The following is a 16,052-nucleotide window of genomic DNA, read 5'->3' as shown; positions in this document are numbered from 1 at the left end:
GACAGACAATACGATGTGCGTTTTCAAACCCTTGCTGACTCGGCACCTCTCATCTTCAAGTCTCTGCTTCTTTCTTCTCTCTGCCTGCAGTCACACTGTCTCTAAAAAGCCTTCGCACTTCTGAACACATCGATTTTACATACAGCAGGATGCAAAAACACTCCCAGGACAGCTGTTTGATCTCTTTGGTAATTCTAAATGTATATTAATCAGTCTTGCAGGAGAGCAAATGATGGTCTGCAGTAGAGTTTTGTACTTTATATTTTAAATAAGGTTTGCAGTGTACATCTTTTCTAATAACATGACCGAATGCAATTCAATTCACTCATTTCCTTTCAGATATACAAGCGGGAAAAGATAAAGATTGCAGTAATACAGCTTTAAACGTGAATCCACACCATAGTTTCAATCACATGTTATGCCTAGATAGAATGTATTAATAAAATGTAATAAAATGCTGTCAGTACATTATCTACACTTACTGTGACTTTAAGTAATAAATGTGTGGCTTTTGTGCCCATCAGTCAGAACGGAGGAGGCGTGGACTCTGTGTCAGTCAGCCCTGGACAAGGAGGCGTAGCCGCCATGTTTTTAAGTCCTAATGAAGGAAGAGTAAACTCTCTACCTGTCAATGTCAGTAAATGAGGTGTGGTCTTTGTGCTCGTCGGTTCCACTGAAGGTGGAATGATCTGTATGCATTTCAGACAAATATGAGAATGAAGCGTGGCTTCTTTCAGAGCACGTGTGCCTGTCGGTCCTTATGAAGGAGACATGGCCATTGCACGATTGCAGGAAAAAAAAACTAGTGCCCGTGCCTGTCAGCTCCAACAAAGGAGGTATGGCATTCATGTCTGTCAGTCCTAGATCATCATCTCTCAACCACTGAAGGAGGTTTGGTCCCTGTGCTCGTCAGTTCTGGTGAAAATGAATTTTGAATTGTCCCAGATGATGATTATACACTCTTAACAAGTGTAATAGGTATTAGTTTTCCAGTCAGTTAGTTAAATGGGCAGGTTTTGGATAGAGCTTAGGTTAGAGCTGGGTAAGCTTCAGATTCTACTTCCTATGAAGTATAGCTTTCTCTAACAAGTTCAGAATATCATATTGACATGGGCATATATAATTACATGCTTTTGTGTATCACTGTGTTCTTCTGGCTGGAGTGCATTTCCTGACTCTGCATTATTTTGTCCCTGTTTGACTTTGTGTCTGTGGTTGGGAGTTTGTAGTCTCAGCATTCAGCTCTATGAAAATATTTAACTCCTTATACTCACAGTACCCACAGTTCCCTTACTATCTATCTATCTATCTATCTATCTATCTATCTATCTATCTATCTATCTATCTATCTATCTATCTATCTATCTATCTATCTGTCTGTCTGTCTGTCTGTCTGTCTGTCTGTCTGTCTGTCTGTCTGTCTGTCTGTCTGTCTGTCTGTCTGTCTGTCTGTCTGTCTGTCTGTCTGTCTGTCTGTCTGTCTGTCTGTCTGTCTGTCTGTCTACTAAAGAGAGTGATGCAACAGGGTTTTATTCTTCCCTTATTTATGCTCTCACCTTTATTTATAACTCAGAGCAACTGTAGCATACAGATGCATTACAGCCCAAAATGTTGAGTCCTGATCTTTATCCCTTACATTTGATTTTTTTTTTTTAAATCTTCTATTAAACACCATTGTTACTGCACCGGTACAGCACAAACCAAAAATTTAGCTCCATAATCACTAGACTCCTCACAGAACCACTAGATATTTCAATAGAAACAAATGTGACATATTTTAGGTTTCACTCAGTGGGTTAAGCAGAAATATTGCATGTTACAGCATTAAAGTCGAAGTGGATAAGTGTGAGGTGTGACAAGAGGCAGGACACAAGCTTGTAAATTCAGGGTGGTACTTATTTTAGTAAATCCAATGATCATAATCAGTCAGATTCGCTGGCTGTTGTTACACATGTACGATAATTTATATTCAGAACTGACAATACAAGTGAAAGTCAAAGAAGCATATATGTAATACACAGGGAAAGGATGCTCAGAACTGCTTGATATAATTGGCAAGACTTCACAACAACAAGGAGTATAATAATAGGCAAAGTAATTCTGGGCTGAACACAGAACTGGTGAACACAATAGGGTCATCAACCAATCAGAGACAGGACCAAAATATAGATAAAAGCACATGGAGAACTGGAGTAGGTGTAGAATTGTGCTGTTTAGTGCTTGAATGGTTGGTTCAGTAAAATATTAGGACCACTTTGTCTCTTTTACTGTTTCTATTTACATCACTTTCTCTCTGATGGATGGATGGCTCACCTTGCCCTGTTCAAACTCATATACAACCTTGAATGTAATGTATCCCACACACACATGAAAACACTATATCTCTCTTTCTCTACTCAGCTGCACCCCCAATTTAATAAGGCTTGACACCCACATTGATAAACAATATCATAAAATGTCTCATGCTGTTCTGTGGCATTAAAGTCAATGACTCGTGGGCACAGGAAGCCATGTCATCCAGCACAATACAATATGGTGAGATTGAAATGATCTCAGAATGAGATTTATTAAATTTATGAAAAGCAAGAACTCAGAATTCTTGCTTTTCATAAAAGAATATATATCTTTGCACCTTTGTGTCCTTGTAGATGTCTATACTTCCTAATAATAGCATCCTGTAGTTCTTAGATTACCTGTTTAATCTGATTAGAAAACCATTTTGTTGGCTTTAATATAATATAGTAGGACTGAGATAATAGAGGAAGCTGACCTAAGGCTTGCTGAATTTGAATATATTTTGTATTTAGTTTGTATCGTGCTGCTGCTGTGTTCTGGCACTCACGTAGAAAAAGACTGAAATCAGAAGAATTATAGTAGTCTTAACTCTAGCAAAATCTTCTAGAAAAACTTGTCACACTGACGGGAAAATATCGTTAATTGACGATCAGAGTTTCTGGTCCACTGCTCAGGCAGATGTTGAATAAGTTTTTGTGAAAATCAACGAAAAAAAGCTTCATTTCTAATATATTTTTTCAGTGTTCAGTACTAAAGTAGCCGCTTTGCATTATTTTTAACTCTCTCTATTGTTGACTCTTTTTCCTCATTAAGGAAAAATCCTGTTTCGGCGAAGTCATGTTCGAGATGTGGCAATGAAGCGACTGCGCTTTATAGATGATTATTGCAGGGTGAGTTTCAACCACTTCCTTAAAATGTCCACAAATGTTAATCACTTTTAATGTTTTAATTTTGTTCAGAGTTTTTGTGTGTTACTAGACAACTCACAACACGAGGTTCCTCAGGGTTCTATCATAGGTCCCTTTTTGCTTTCTCCAAAAGAAAAGACAAATGAGAAAGTGACTGAAAATTGATAAAATGTCTTTTTTTTTTTTTTTTACAAAATGGAAATACCTTTTATGTATCAACAAAAATGGTTTGCAGTGTATTAGTATCTATTTAAAAACTTCAGGATTAAGAATATTACATATTATACCTAGATAAGACATACTTGTGTATGTTTTGCAGTGGGATTCGTTATCCCATTCTTCATTTTTCATTTTTAATGTTTGTTTGATTTTCTGTCTTCAAATTTCTGGTCCTATCCACATTCCTATCCACGCATGATAACAAACGTTTTAATCAAGAACAGCTGCTAGAGAGAGCCGGACGAGTGAATGGGAATGTTTGGGAAGCCAAAAACCTATGCCAACAGGCTCCATCTCATTCCCAGTGCACTTTGTATAGACCGTTAGTGTTAAATTATTAGAATTAGGTATGCATAGCAATAGTTTGTTCATTTATTAGCATCATTAAGCTTCCTCACAGGTCCAGGTTGACATAATTTATAGTTATTTTTTCTTTCTTGATTTGTTGAGTCTGACTTGAACAAATTCAGTGACAGTCACTGGACACCAATTTGAGAAACACTGCTCTATGTTATCTGAGTTACCTGGAACAGGCTTTAGAATCAGGATACACAGTACAGAAAATGGATGGATGGATAGATGGATAGCATGGTGTTATGGGAAAATTATAAGAATGCTGTGGTATAATGCCACAATATCTTTTATAACACAGCTATTATTATAATTATATAGCTATTATATTGTAAATTGTACTTGTATCCATTTATAGTCGAATGTTCATAAAACAAGTTAGTTCCTGTACTCACTTACGCTAGAGCAGTTATAAACCTTCAATATATCGGCAGCCTTGTGTAAAAAAGTGCAACTTATGTATATTAACAAGAAGAGGCATTTTTGAAGACATTCTACTCTCAAAAAAGTAAAGAAAGATGTGTTTTGTCCGATGTGCACTCTGTTTTGTAATTTGTTACCATGCAAACCACAATGTAATAGAACAAATTCATTAATATAAATCCTGTGGACTGAATTACTGTACAGTCAGTTCTAATATCCAAGACAATTAATCTACACCTTCTGACTAGTCATTTTTGAGAATTCAACACACTTTTTTTAGTTCAAGCCCTACATATGCTTCAACATATCTTGCAAAATATTGTGTATTAAGTAATACTGAGTATTAAGTAAAGCTGTGTAATTCCAGCAGGTGCTGTTACTACATGTCCCGTAATGCTGATAAGACAGGAACGTGTTCTCTCAGTTAAGAAACACCTTGGATTTAGAGATGTCGAGATGTCTTCCTGCACTTCCTCTGTTCTAGAATTTATCCTTGCTTATTTGAGGAAGCAGCACATTAGTGACCAAGGCAAAAGAGCAATTTGCTTTGAACTTGTTGGAGAGGGCAACGATTACCACCCATTTCCTGTGTGCTTTAATTAGACAAACGACCTCCTTGTAATTGGCCGACGTTCTCGAGGAATGTTTTTACTCGATAGATTCTCCTCACAAGTGCACATACATGCCTGTCAGTCTACACCTCCCCCATTCTGTTAGCGGTCTGTGCTAATCAGTTATCACAAGAAGCGGACACTTCACTGATTGCGCATATTCATAATTCGGTTATTCTGCGTTATCTAATAATAATGTAAAAATATTACCAGACCAAAGTTCAATTGCAGCAAGATTTTGTCAGTAAATTTAAAGCTTTAAAGCTGTGGTTTTGTGTTGAGTTTTACACCGTCTGAGTCACAAAAACGCCATATAAGCACACAGTTATGATTTTAGCACTGTATTAATTTAACATGCACTATATTAAGTGAACAAGACAGAAAATCATTAACTTTTTTTTTTATTATTAAATAATATTATAAAATATATTAAATAATGAATTAGCCATATAAATATGATTTTACTGTATATTTATATCATAATGAATCGTTTCACAATAATCTGAGAGTATAGTAATATCTTTCTATAACTATTATTGTTACTATCATTCTATAACTATTATTACTGAATCTTTGGGACAGATTTGAACAGAATTTTCCTCCATTTTATTGTTAAGTGATGTATTTTAAAATATTTGATTTACAATGATAATTAAATTACATAATTAAACTCAGTTTTTAATGTGAGTCATTGAAATGTCTATCAAATGAATGAATGTTTAAACTATTATTATTATACCAGTTTTTCCAGTTTCCCTACTTTTCTTTGTAAAATCTTGTCGTACAAACAATGTCATATGTACTGTGTATTCAAGCCTTCTTGCCCACCGTTAATTAGGATACATTTACTGACCTCCATTTTGTACACAGCAGAAATGTTGTGTAAAATTGAGTAATCAATCTATGGTTCAGAAAAAATGTGTCAGCGTGAAAACAAACCATGAATCAATTTCTCATCTCCATCTGGACATCTTAGGTACAGACTCAAGTATTCAGGCCAAGTATGAAACTTTGAATATGGACCCAAGACATTTTCCAATACTGTCTAGATATAGTTATAATTTATCACATATATGATTCTTTTTTTCAAGAGTCTCATTACTGAGTGTGGGAAGTCAATGCCTGCCATCAATCACACATACCAGCTATATGCTTCTGCATACTAATAAACTCATACCCAGACCTGTAGGGCTTCATCGCTGCACCCAGGCTCAAACACACTAAAATCAAATAAAATAGTAAATGTGGCATGTGGAAGGTTTTCACACCCTTCCAGTTGGTTTCAGAAATTAATGAACTCCTAATGAGTTCATTAATTTCTGAAACCAACTGGAAGGGTGTGAAAACTTTCCACATATGAACTTGCCCCATCAGCAGTGCGAAATTTACAGGAAGATCTGGAAGACTAGGAATACTCATAGAAAAATAAAGCACCTATATGACACCAAGGAAGGTTTAGCAGGAAGGTTTAGCTGACACAAGAGTGGTGGTGCACTGTGCTGTACACTGTACAGCATTGCTTACACAAACATGATCCGCATCACAACGTGACCAGGTCATCTAGGGATTTTGGGGTTGTGTGGAATAGGAAACTTGGGGATGTAATGCAATGTGACGCTGTCAAGAAACTGAAAACATACTGGCTTCTATAACAGGGCCGTGATCCAAAAGATACTTCAGAATACAGTGAACAGCTTCGAGATCAATCACGAACATCACTGAGAATATGTGCGTAGATCTTAAACATGCTATACATGCAAGACAGGCTAAGAATTTCTCATAACTAGAAGCATGCTGCATAGACAAGGGGTTGAAAATTCTGCCTACCAACAAAGCAGGCTACCAAAAAAAAAATGTTCAGAAGCGAGCGTAACTAAGTACTGACTTACATTTACTCTTTTTCACCTCAGATTTAATTTTACAGCTATTACATTAACTTGTAATAACTTTGATTATTACTGGAAAATCATGCAACTTTTTTTTTCTGTTTTTCACAGCTAGCAGAGAGTGTTACACCTTCAGTTTGAGATCGCTGAATAGTTTTTTACTATTAAACGCAATTGTAAATGTGATATCAGTACAGCAAACAACAACCTCCGTGACAATAACCGATATAGCGCGCCGAACAAGAAATTAGCACCAAAGTCACTGAGCATATTTCACTATAAACATAATTAGTGCCTCTCAGAGTGGCGTTTTCCTTTAAATAATAAACCATTTTTATTTTCCAGATTTGAGTTACAAGGTTGAAGGAGGATAAATGTATTAGATCATAAATATAGCAGTCTGTGTTCTGGCTCTGTTATTAAGACATCTTAACTCATAAACATCACTTAAAGTCTTCAAACTGTTTTGAGGACTGCTTCCTGATGAAATGATGTCATTGGTGCTTCAGGGCAAAAATCCCTCACATAACCAGCTTTCCCACGCAAATGTGAGGACCTCAGAGACTCAGAGTCCACAAAGCGAATCCCAGCTGATGTTTTTATTTGGGTCTTGTAGCAAGCACTAACATGAATCCTTATTGCTTATATACTGCATCAGTGTTGCACCAGCTATTGCTTTTAAAAGTATAACAGCACTGTGAGACAAATAAGAAGAAAAGATATGTAAGACAGTAGGATTACTAAAGCTTGAACACACTGTCAGTGATGTGAACAGATCTTAGTCATCTTCCACATCCTGTATGGAAGTCTTGACAGTAGAAGTCGGTGATGATGATGTCTGGAAGTCATGTGTGTCCCTGCTGATTGTCCCGTGTCATTTCCTCTTGGTGTATCAGGCGCTGGTGCGACTTCCTCCCCAGATCTCCCAGAGTGAGGAAGTTCTGCGCTTCTTTGAGACCAAACCAGATGACATGAACCCTCCTGTAGAGTGAGTGTCACATGCATACACAAACACACACAAGCTTGCATGCTCGTTTACACTTTAAATGTGGAACCTGGAAATTTTTTTTTTTTGATTTTAGCTCCTTTAGGAATATCTTAGCTCCTGCTGCAGTGGGGAGGATCTTACCATACCGTACCAAATACAACTTACGCTTTACTATAACAATACCTGTGGGTGTGTATGCATGTGTATGGGTGGGTTGAATGTGTGTGTATGTTTCTTCCTTTTTTTAGTATAAAATACATTTTATACCAATGTAGTCACTGCTACTATACAGACTGACAGACAATGTGTGTGTGTCTGAGGACATTTTATTCCCTCAGGCTGTTCTGTAATTAGCAGCAAATGTTCAACTTTCACTAACAAACAGAATCTAGTTTAGGAAAAATGTTACTGTGAACGGAAGATAATCCTGCCGCTTTGCACTTTCTGAGATTTTTTTGTTCCGCACTCAGTTTCTCTGTATCGCACTTTATCAACGATTTATTACACACACATACGTATATCTTTAAAATGTTTTTTTTTTTTACCATTGATTCAAAGTGAAAAATTATTTTAGCATTAGATGATATAATGAACAATGTTATAGACGGAGCACATTGTGACCAGTCAATAAGGCCTGTAACTTTTATGTAAGGAGACGATAACTATTCTGTAAAAAGTGTACTGTTATAGGAAAATATTCAATAAAGCTGAGTTACTGTTACCCTAAACGTCCGACAGCAGAACGTCCCAAAGTGTCCGATTCCACGTTTTCAACACTAATTTATACAACTATATATTTATCTATATCATTTTATTTGTGAAAGAAGGACATCATAATACTGTTATAGTTACATGTAATGCTGAAATGTCCGTTAAATTGGTTCATGTTATCACTTACGTTATAGCAGCTGTAAACGTTCGTTCCCTCAACTTCTCTTGAAGTTATTGCGGCACAAAAGACTGCGCTCGATACCACAAAGCACTTGAAGCAAGAGGAACAGCTTCGTGTCTGTTCGCTTATTTTGAGTGTCCAGTTTACAAGGTCTCAGTGAATAAGCTGTTACTATAGAAACAATAATAATCTTTCGATTCAATTTAACTCCTATTTTTTATTTGTATAGCACTTTTAACAATGCACATTGTTTTAAAGCAGCTTAACAGAACATAAAAAACACTAATATTATACAAAAATGTATATTATACAAAAAAAAGTATCATAAAGAAAGCTTTCTTTCTTTCTTTCTTTCTTTCTTTCTTTCTTTCTTTCTTTCTTTCTTTCTTTCAATATTAAAATATTCAGAAAAAATTAACCTATCAAAGTTTATAGCGTTTACTTTCTTAAGTACAAGTTTTTTTTAATCACTTTATTATTAGCCTTAAATGACATAATACAAGTCACTGTGTATGAGCTGTTGCTATAGAAACAAGAACCTATTAGCTCATTGAAATGAACATATCGTTCATGTTACAGCCAGAACAAATTGTATTGTATATATTGTATATGCAAATCTTTCACACCTTCTGACCAATCAGATTCAAGCATTAAACCAAGTTATTTTTAAATATACAAATAAAATTGAGTGTTAATTAAAAAAAAAAAGTGTTAATTAAAAAAAAAGTTTATATTAATCTACACTGACATCATGTCATAAAGTAAGTAAGTACAAAAATAGATCAAATTAAAGAAGCATGGATGGAGAGGAGAGGAACGCTATTAGATTCTCTGTTGAGACAGAAACTCTACACTTCTTTACAGACAAACATGATCATGCTTCTCTTTTCTGTCTCTCTCCTCTCATTTTTTCAGTCCTGATCTTTCTCTGCTCACATTCTCAGTCGCTATTGTCCTTTTTCTATTACTGAACCCTAACTCTGGATCACTAACGGACAGTTTTTCCCCCCGTCTTTTTGTCACTCTCACATTCTCTGTACGTAAACAGCATGCGCTTTACACAAAATTATAAATCGCTGCATACACAATACATTTTTCCTTGCTTTAGAAAGTTTTTCATTACACATTATATATAGTAGTAACATAGTAGTTAATATTGTGTTAGCGTTCATCCCTAACTCGGCATTTAATATACAGCATTTGTGTGTGTGTGCGTAAAATTGGCGAGCATGAAATTGTTTTCCTAAAAGCTCGATAACAGATGAGTTGTTAGAATGATATTTATTATGGGGAAGGACTGATTCTGGTGGGAGTCAAGGCCAGTACACAACTCTATATACACTGTGTGTACACTGTGTGTGTGTGTCTGTGTGTGTGTGTGTGTGTGTGTGTGTGTGTGTGTGTATACAGTGGACAGGAGATATATGGTTGGGTTGTGTTGCTTCCTGCTCCTATTAAATCAACACAAACCAGGGACACTGGCTGGCTGTCTAGCTGTCTATGTACAATTAAGAGGTGTGTGTGTGTTTGTTTGTGTGTGTGTGTGTGTGTGTGTGTGTGTGTGTGTGTGTGTGTGTGTGTGTGTGTGTGTGTGTGTGTGTGTGTGTGTGTGTGGCTAGAGCCCTAAAAAATCTCAGTAAAGCCACAACACTCCAGGTGATTTTAAACATTGATCTTGGACCAGCTCTTGCAGCTCTGTTCTGCTCCGCTCTGCTCTGCCCAAATCTGTAAGTCAGCCGTTACGACGAGAGTGTATGACTGTCAGATCAGCATAAATACACAACTTCTATCCTCCATTTTACAACACCATGGTGTTTAGGAAATCTATGAGCAATGACAGCTCAGTGATTAAACACCAGAGTTAGAACAGGTACCTCACTGACCTCTATGCTTGTGTAAGTGTCCATGTAATTGGAAGCACTCAAGTGTGTGCTTCTTATGTGTATATGAATGAATGTGTGTGTGTGTGTGTGTGTGTGTGTGTGGTATTAATTTGTTTCTTTTTTTAAACCCAATGTATTCTACATGGCTCTTTTCTTTTCTTTTCTTTTCTTTATTTTATAGGGGTGTTTTTTAGTGATGTATTACAGATAATGCATCCTAAACAAATACAAATACATTAGCAAACATATTTCTACCTCTCCAGTACGTAACGGGATACAAATACATTATTAAAAAAAATCTTTCCAGAAAATCCTAGAAGCATCAAGATTAATGACTAGCAGCAGCACTGCCTGTCAGCATCATAGTCGATTCTGGCAGCATGTCCAGTGAACTTTCCATGGGCTGATGTTGTGCTTAACACTTGAACAGGTTAGAGAGTGATCGCTGGAAAAATATAGCATTTCTGACATGTATTTATAAATCTCAACAGAAATGTATAAATCTTAAAAGATATAAATCATAAAACAAATATTTTGTGTAAATGTGGTAAATATAAAGCGTAGTATATTTTCTAGATTTGTGCAAGCAAGTGTATGAATAAATATATATATTTCTAATGGACTAAAAACAGACCAATGGTACATTCAAGCCGAGTTTCCATAGACTTGTTAAGAACTAAAGGAAGCTTCTTTTTGCCTCATAAACACTATTTATTTTAATTTACTCATGCAGGGAGCAGGGGATAGCTTTGATTCTGGGATCCTATATTTAAAAACCTCTAATTTAGTGAGTATTATTGTTATTTTTTTGCTTAAAGTGAGGGAAGCAGACTTCCACAGATTTATTTTTATGTGAAATTGTTCATTTTAAAGATGCAGTAAATGTGTAATTAACTCACTAGCAGCAGTCGTGTGTTCAGCTTTGTACAAGTTCTCGTATATTTACGTTTACCCTTGCAGCATTTAGCAGATGCTCTCATGCAGAATGACTTGAAATCAGTTTAGTACATACAAGTTAAGGCTCCAATTGATTTAAAAAAAAATACTTTATAGGCTGAAACTTGTGCTGTGTGAAATAATCTGTATAGTTTTACAGTCTTAGAAAATCAGCTGGTTAATTTAGGTAGATAGGTAACTTGATGCTTATGTGAGTAAACTAGACCATAAACAGTATACACAAGCTAAAGTTAGTTACACTTGAAATTTTTAGAGGAATAACATATTTTTTTTGGACTTACTGATCTAACACACGTTGAGGATTTAATGTAAACGGATACCAGAATATATTTTAAAATAACATATATTATATTGATGGTATTATTATAATTGTAAGACTCAGAACTGCAATATTGTTCCTACTCAAGTGCAGAAATTAGTGTTTTCTGACTTTTCCCCTATATTGCGCTATAGGGACAATCTGCAGTCTGATCACATGAGAGAGAAACCGAGAGAAATGAAAGAAAGTGGGAGAGATTTTACACAATGATGGTCTTTAAGTGCTGTGAAGAACTCAGTGCTTTACTATACACACATATAATGGAAGTGTGTCCTTCTTCGTCAGTGTGTTAGTCACAAGATTAGAAGCCTGCAGAACTTCGGCTCACAGATCTCCTACATCACCACTGTTACACAAACACAACTACAAACAAAAGGAGAGCTGTGAGTGACAGGAAGTTTTCAAAGCAGTGAAGTCTTTGTATATGAAATGCCACCTGCTGGCTGAAATGTGAACTGCATTAATCCATAAACAATAAACTTAAACTGATCCAACTCAGATGTGTGTGTCAGATGTTTCTGAGTCAGTAGAGAATCACCAGCTGGACAAACAGCTCTGATCCGAAACAAATGACACGAGAGGATGTTGAGGTTATAAATTACGTAAAAAATGCTGTTACAGGCTGCTTTGTCATCTGGGCTGAGATCAAATTTCACCAATGTACATTGATTTAAAGAGGATTTTTTTTTTTATTGCTAAAGGTAAAATATGCATTAATGTAATCTTCACATTTACTTAAATAGGGATAAACGTCATTGACAAAAACTAAATGAAAACAGAAATAACAACCTGATTAGCAATTAATAATGAATTAATTCATAAACAGTCAATTATTTAATAATACAGTGAAATAATTAGTAAAATAACTGTATTAAATGGCTAGAAATTAACTGCAAATGATCACGCTGTGTTTTTAAACGTTTACGCACTAGAAATCCCAGAAAAGCCAGGGAAAGTTTCCAGAAATTTGGGATTAAATTTTCAGTTTTTTTCTATAAAATAGTATTAATTTTGTCAGAATTCAGTTGAATCTTTGAGAACCCGCCACTATAAAAGTAAGACAGAAGAAATAATATAAATCACACAAAAATAATTTAAATACACCATGTCGATTTTTTAAAAATTAAGATAAAATCGAAAAACATTTTGTATTGTGCTTTCATATAAATATCTGTAGACTGAGCCATGAGGTCGTTTATTCGTTTACAAATTGAACCCATATGATTTTTTTTTTTTAAATTACAGTATAGATTAATGCTGTAAACCCAATACAAATATTTGTCATCATGCCCTTTAATTTTCTGCTCAGATTTTTGTGCTGTGTCGTGTTTGTACCAGTAGAGGTCAGATTTAGTGCTGTTGATGGACCAGAATGTGTTCAGATGACAGAAATCATGTGACACATTGCAATCTGTGTTGTAATGTTTACGACCCCTGTGCTGCACTGACGTGAAATCAGTTCGGATCAGATCGATCGGTTTGGATTGACCGTAAATAAATCAGACAGCATCTTTGTGTTCTTTCCTTCTCCTCTTAATGTCCTAAAAGGATTTCATCAGACACTAATACAGTTACTGCACATCTCTTTCCTTTATCTCACTATCTGCAGTATTCAGTATACAATGTCTGGCCTTGTTTTTTCCTGTGTGACTCATATTCAGTTCTCACAGACAGATTTGTTGGCATTTCCGGGACATTTTCGTTGCTTTCTTAGTTGTTAAAATGACGAAAATTAATCCTGGACCATTAAGTTTTCAGTTCTGTAATTATAGGATTCGTTTAAAGGAATATTTATCCGGACAAATATTTCCGTTTACACTGATGCATCCATAAACACAAACTACAAGCAGTAAAAGTCAGGACGAGACGAGACAAGACAGAATGTCTCACAGAATGTCTCACACTTTATGTTTATATACCAAAGGTTCTCTCGGACAAAGCAGCCCGATTTCCCAAATTGATGTATTTAAAATAAATACAAATATTTAACTGAATAACTAATGAAAATACACAAATAAATACATATTACAAAAAATATCTACTAATGTCTGCACAGCTGCCTTTTGTTTGAATTAGGAGTCATTGTTATTTCCATTTTTCACTTCATGTATGTCACAAATTCTCGAGACATAGAAATGTAAAGGATAAAGATTTGTTTAGAAAAACACTGGACTATTTTTTTTTAAGTATTATTTGCTCTTAACTACTTAGCGTTTCAGTAAGATGACACTGGGGGGAAAAATACAGAAGAAACATAAGGAAGCTTTGTAAAGACTGTACTAATAATTAGTCCTTTTATATCATTCAGCATTCAGGTTTCAGTTAACTCTTCTGCCACCTCTCTCTCTCTCTCTCTCTCTCTCTCTCTCTCTCTCTCTCTCTCTCTCTCTCTCTCTCTCTCTTTCTGTGGTGTATATATCCTCAGACCATTTTCCTACACCCTTCTGTGTATGTGTAAAGCAACACTTATTGCTTCAGATGATTAACTGGTTTCACAGTGAAGGATTTCATCATGGAGGTCAGTTCAGCCTGACCCCGTTAGCTTAAAAGCTTTCAGCTAATTAAAAAAAAAAAGTGAGGGGGTTGGGAGTCGTTATGGATGGGATTTACTCTATTAGCGTGATGCTTTACTGAGGGTGGTGTTAAGGGGGAGGTTGCTTTAAGATGGGTGCACTCGTGCTGAGATCTATGGGTATTTTTAGAAAGACATACATTCAAGGTGTTTTCAATCAGCAAAGACCTCAAATGAGAGAATTTCCTTTTCTTTTTCTCACCCAGATAAGATTCATACATTAATGCAGAATCCATACAATTTTCTTTCAGAATTCTCGTGATTATGGTTCAGTGTATAGTTATGGTGAGCTATAAGAAGCACATGGATTAAATGATTAACCTTTAACAGAAACATTTGGAAATATGATTTAAATTGGACACAAATGGAGCCTTGAACACGGTGTAAGGAAAAAAACTTACTGGTACCTGAAAACCTTTAATCACAGAAACTGCAGGCTGAGAAAGTTAATTATGTAAATGAAAATATGAGTATGAGCTAAGTATGAAAATGAAATAAAGTTAAATTAAATGAGTTTTTATTTTCTGGTTTGGCTCCAATTAATATTGTTAAATCATTGCAACTCATAAATCATAGCACAGATAGTGAAACCCCATTCTTCCAAACAAACGTAAGCAGGCTAGATCATTGTCATTAAACTAGCGCAGCTAGAAAGCTAGCTTGTCTACTGTTAGTCTGGAACAAAGCATCACTTTCTATATTTTTGACAGTGAGTTCACTTCTGTGAATCATCTATCATGAATCATGAAAACATAACAAATATGTCAAATATGAGGGTGTTGACTAGGTGTTAGCTAGTTAGCTGGCAAACTGCTGTAATTAGAGATGTGAGAGAAATTGAGAGTATTTTTAAGAACGTTGTATATTCTTTTTGGTAGTTGAGTCTGCACTAAAACACAGTTTATTCTACAATAATATAATGGCTTTAGATATCTGAGGTACTTTGAGATAGCGTGTGGATATTAGCTCTGGAGTCCAAGTGGGGGAGGGGAGAATAATAGTCATATTATTGTTTGTTGTGTTTGTGTTTAAGAATAGTGGGGTTTAGCGTCAAGCTTAAAGCATCACAATTTGTGATGCCAAAGAGTGGCCGGCCTACCTGTAACTCGGATTTGGGAAAACACGTCTTTGTTGCAACATAGCCGTAACTAGCCAAGACTCAGTAAAGCATCAATAACAGGAAAGTTCTACTTAGAGCCAAGGCCTTGTTGTGGCTGTGTTTGGACATATTGCATAATTTCTTGGTATCTCAAAAACTGATGATCTATTTTTTTGCATGTTACTTCTACTTTTTACCAACGTTTGAAATTTCTTTTTCCTGTTTCTGTCTGTGTGTCTGCTTGATCTTTTTGTGCTTTCATTATTACTGTTCCAGTGGCTGGTCTCTTGCTTAATCCGCCTCTTGGGATTTGAGTAGTGGGAGACAGGGGTCAGAGAACAGCAGGGTCAGAGTGTCATCCTCCACCATATCCACACCCCATCTCTCTCTCTCTCTCTCTCTCTCTCTCTCTCTCTCTCTCTCTCTCTCTCTCTCTCTCTCTCTCTCTCTCTGCCTGCTCCCTTTCTACCATCACCCCATTCCTGTCTCCTGTTTTTTCTTTTCTCCTGATGCCATGCCTCTCTCTCTCTCTCTCTCTCTCTCTCTCTCTCTCTCTCTCTCTCTCTCTCTCTCTCTCTCTCTCTCGCTAATGTCTTACAGATGCTGTCTCTTTTTCTCTTTCTCTGGCACATTTTCTAGCCCTCTTCCA

General features: G+C 35.9%; 1 protein-coding gene across 8 annotated transcripts in view; it reads left to right on the top strand.

Moving 5' to 3' along the window:
- sh3pxd2aa (SH3 and PX domains 2Aa) overlaps positions 1 to 16,052 on the top strand; it is a 103,385-nt gene that overhangs the window by 37,671 nt on the left and 49,662 nt on the right. For 6 of the 8 annotated variants that reach the window (XM_027156355.2, XM_027156349.2, XM_027156354.2 and 3 more), the window contains exons 4-5: positions 3,109 to 3,185; positions 7,590 to 7,681. In XM_027156355.2, the coding sequence (XP_027012156.1) occupies positions 3,109 to 3,185; positions 7,590 to 7,681 (169 nt within the window). The remainder of the gene's footprint in view (positions 1 to 3,108; positions 3,186 to 7,589; positions 7,682 to 16,052) is intronic. The other 2 variants (XM_027156361.2, XM_027156360.2) reach the window with 1 other exon arrangement.

The sequence above is a fragment of the Tachysurus fulvidraco genome, chromosome 18 (genome assembly GCF_022655615.1).
Source record: "Tachysurus fulvidraco isolate hzauxx_2018 chromosome 18, HZAU_PFXX_2.0, whole genome shotgun sequence".
NCBI classification, from domain to species: domain Eukaryota; kingdom Metazoa; phylum Chordata; class Actinopteri; order Siluriformes; family Bagridae; genus Tachysurus; species Tachysurus fulvidraco.
Note: the sequence above shows the minus strand (reverse complement) of the source record. Positions and strands in the feature narration are given on the sequence as shown.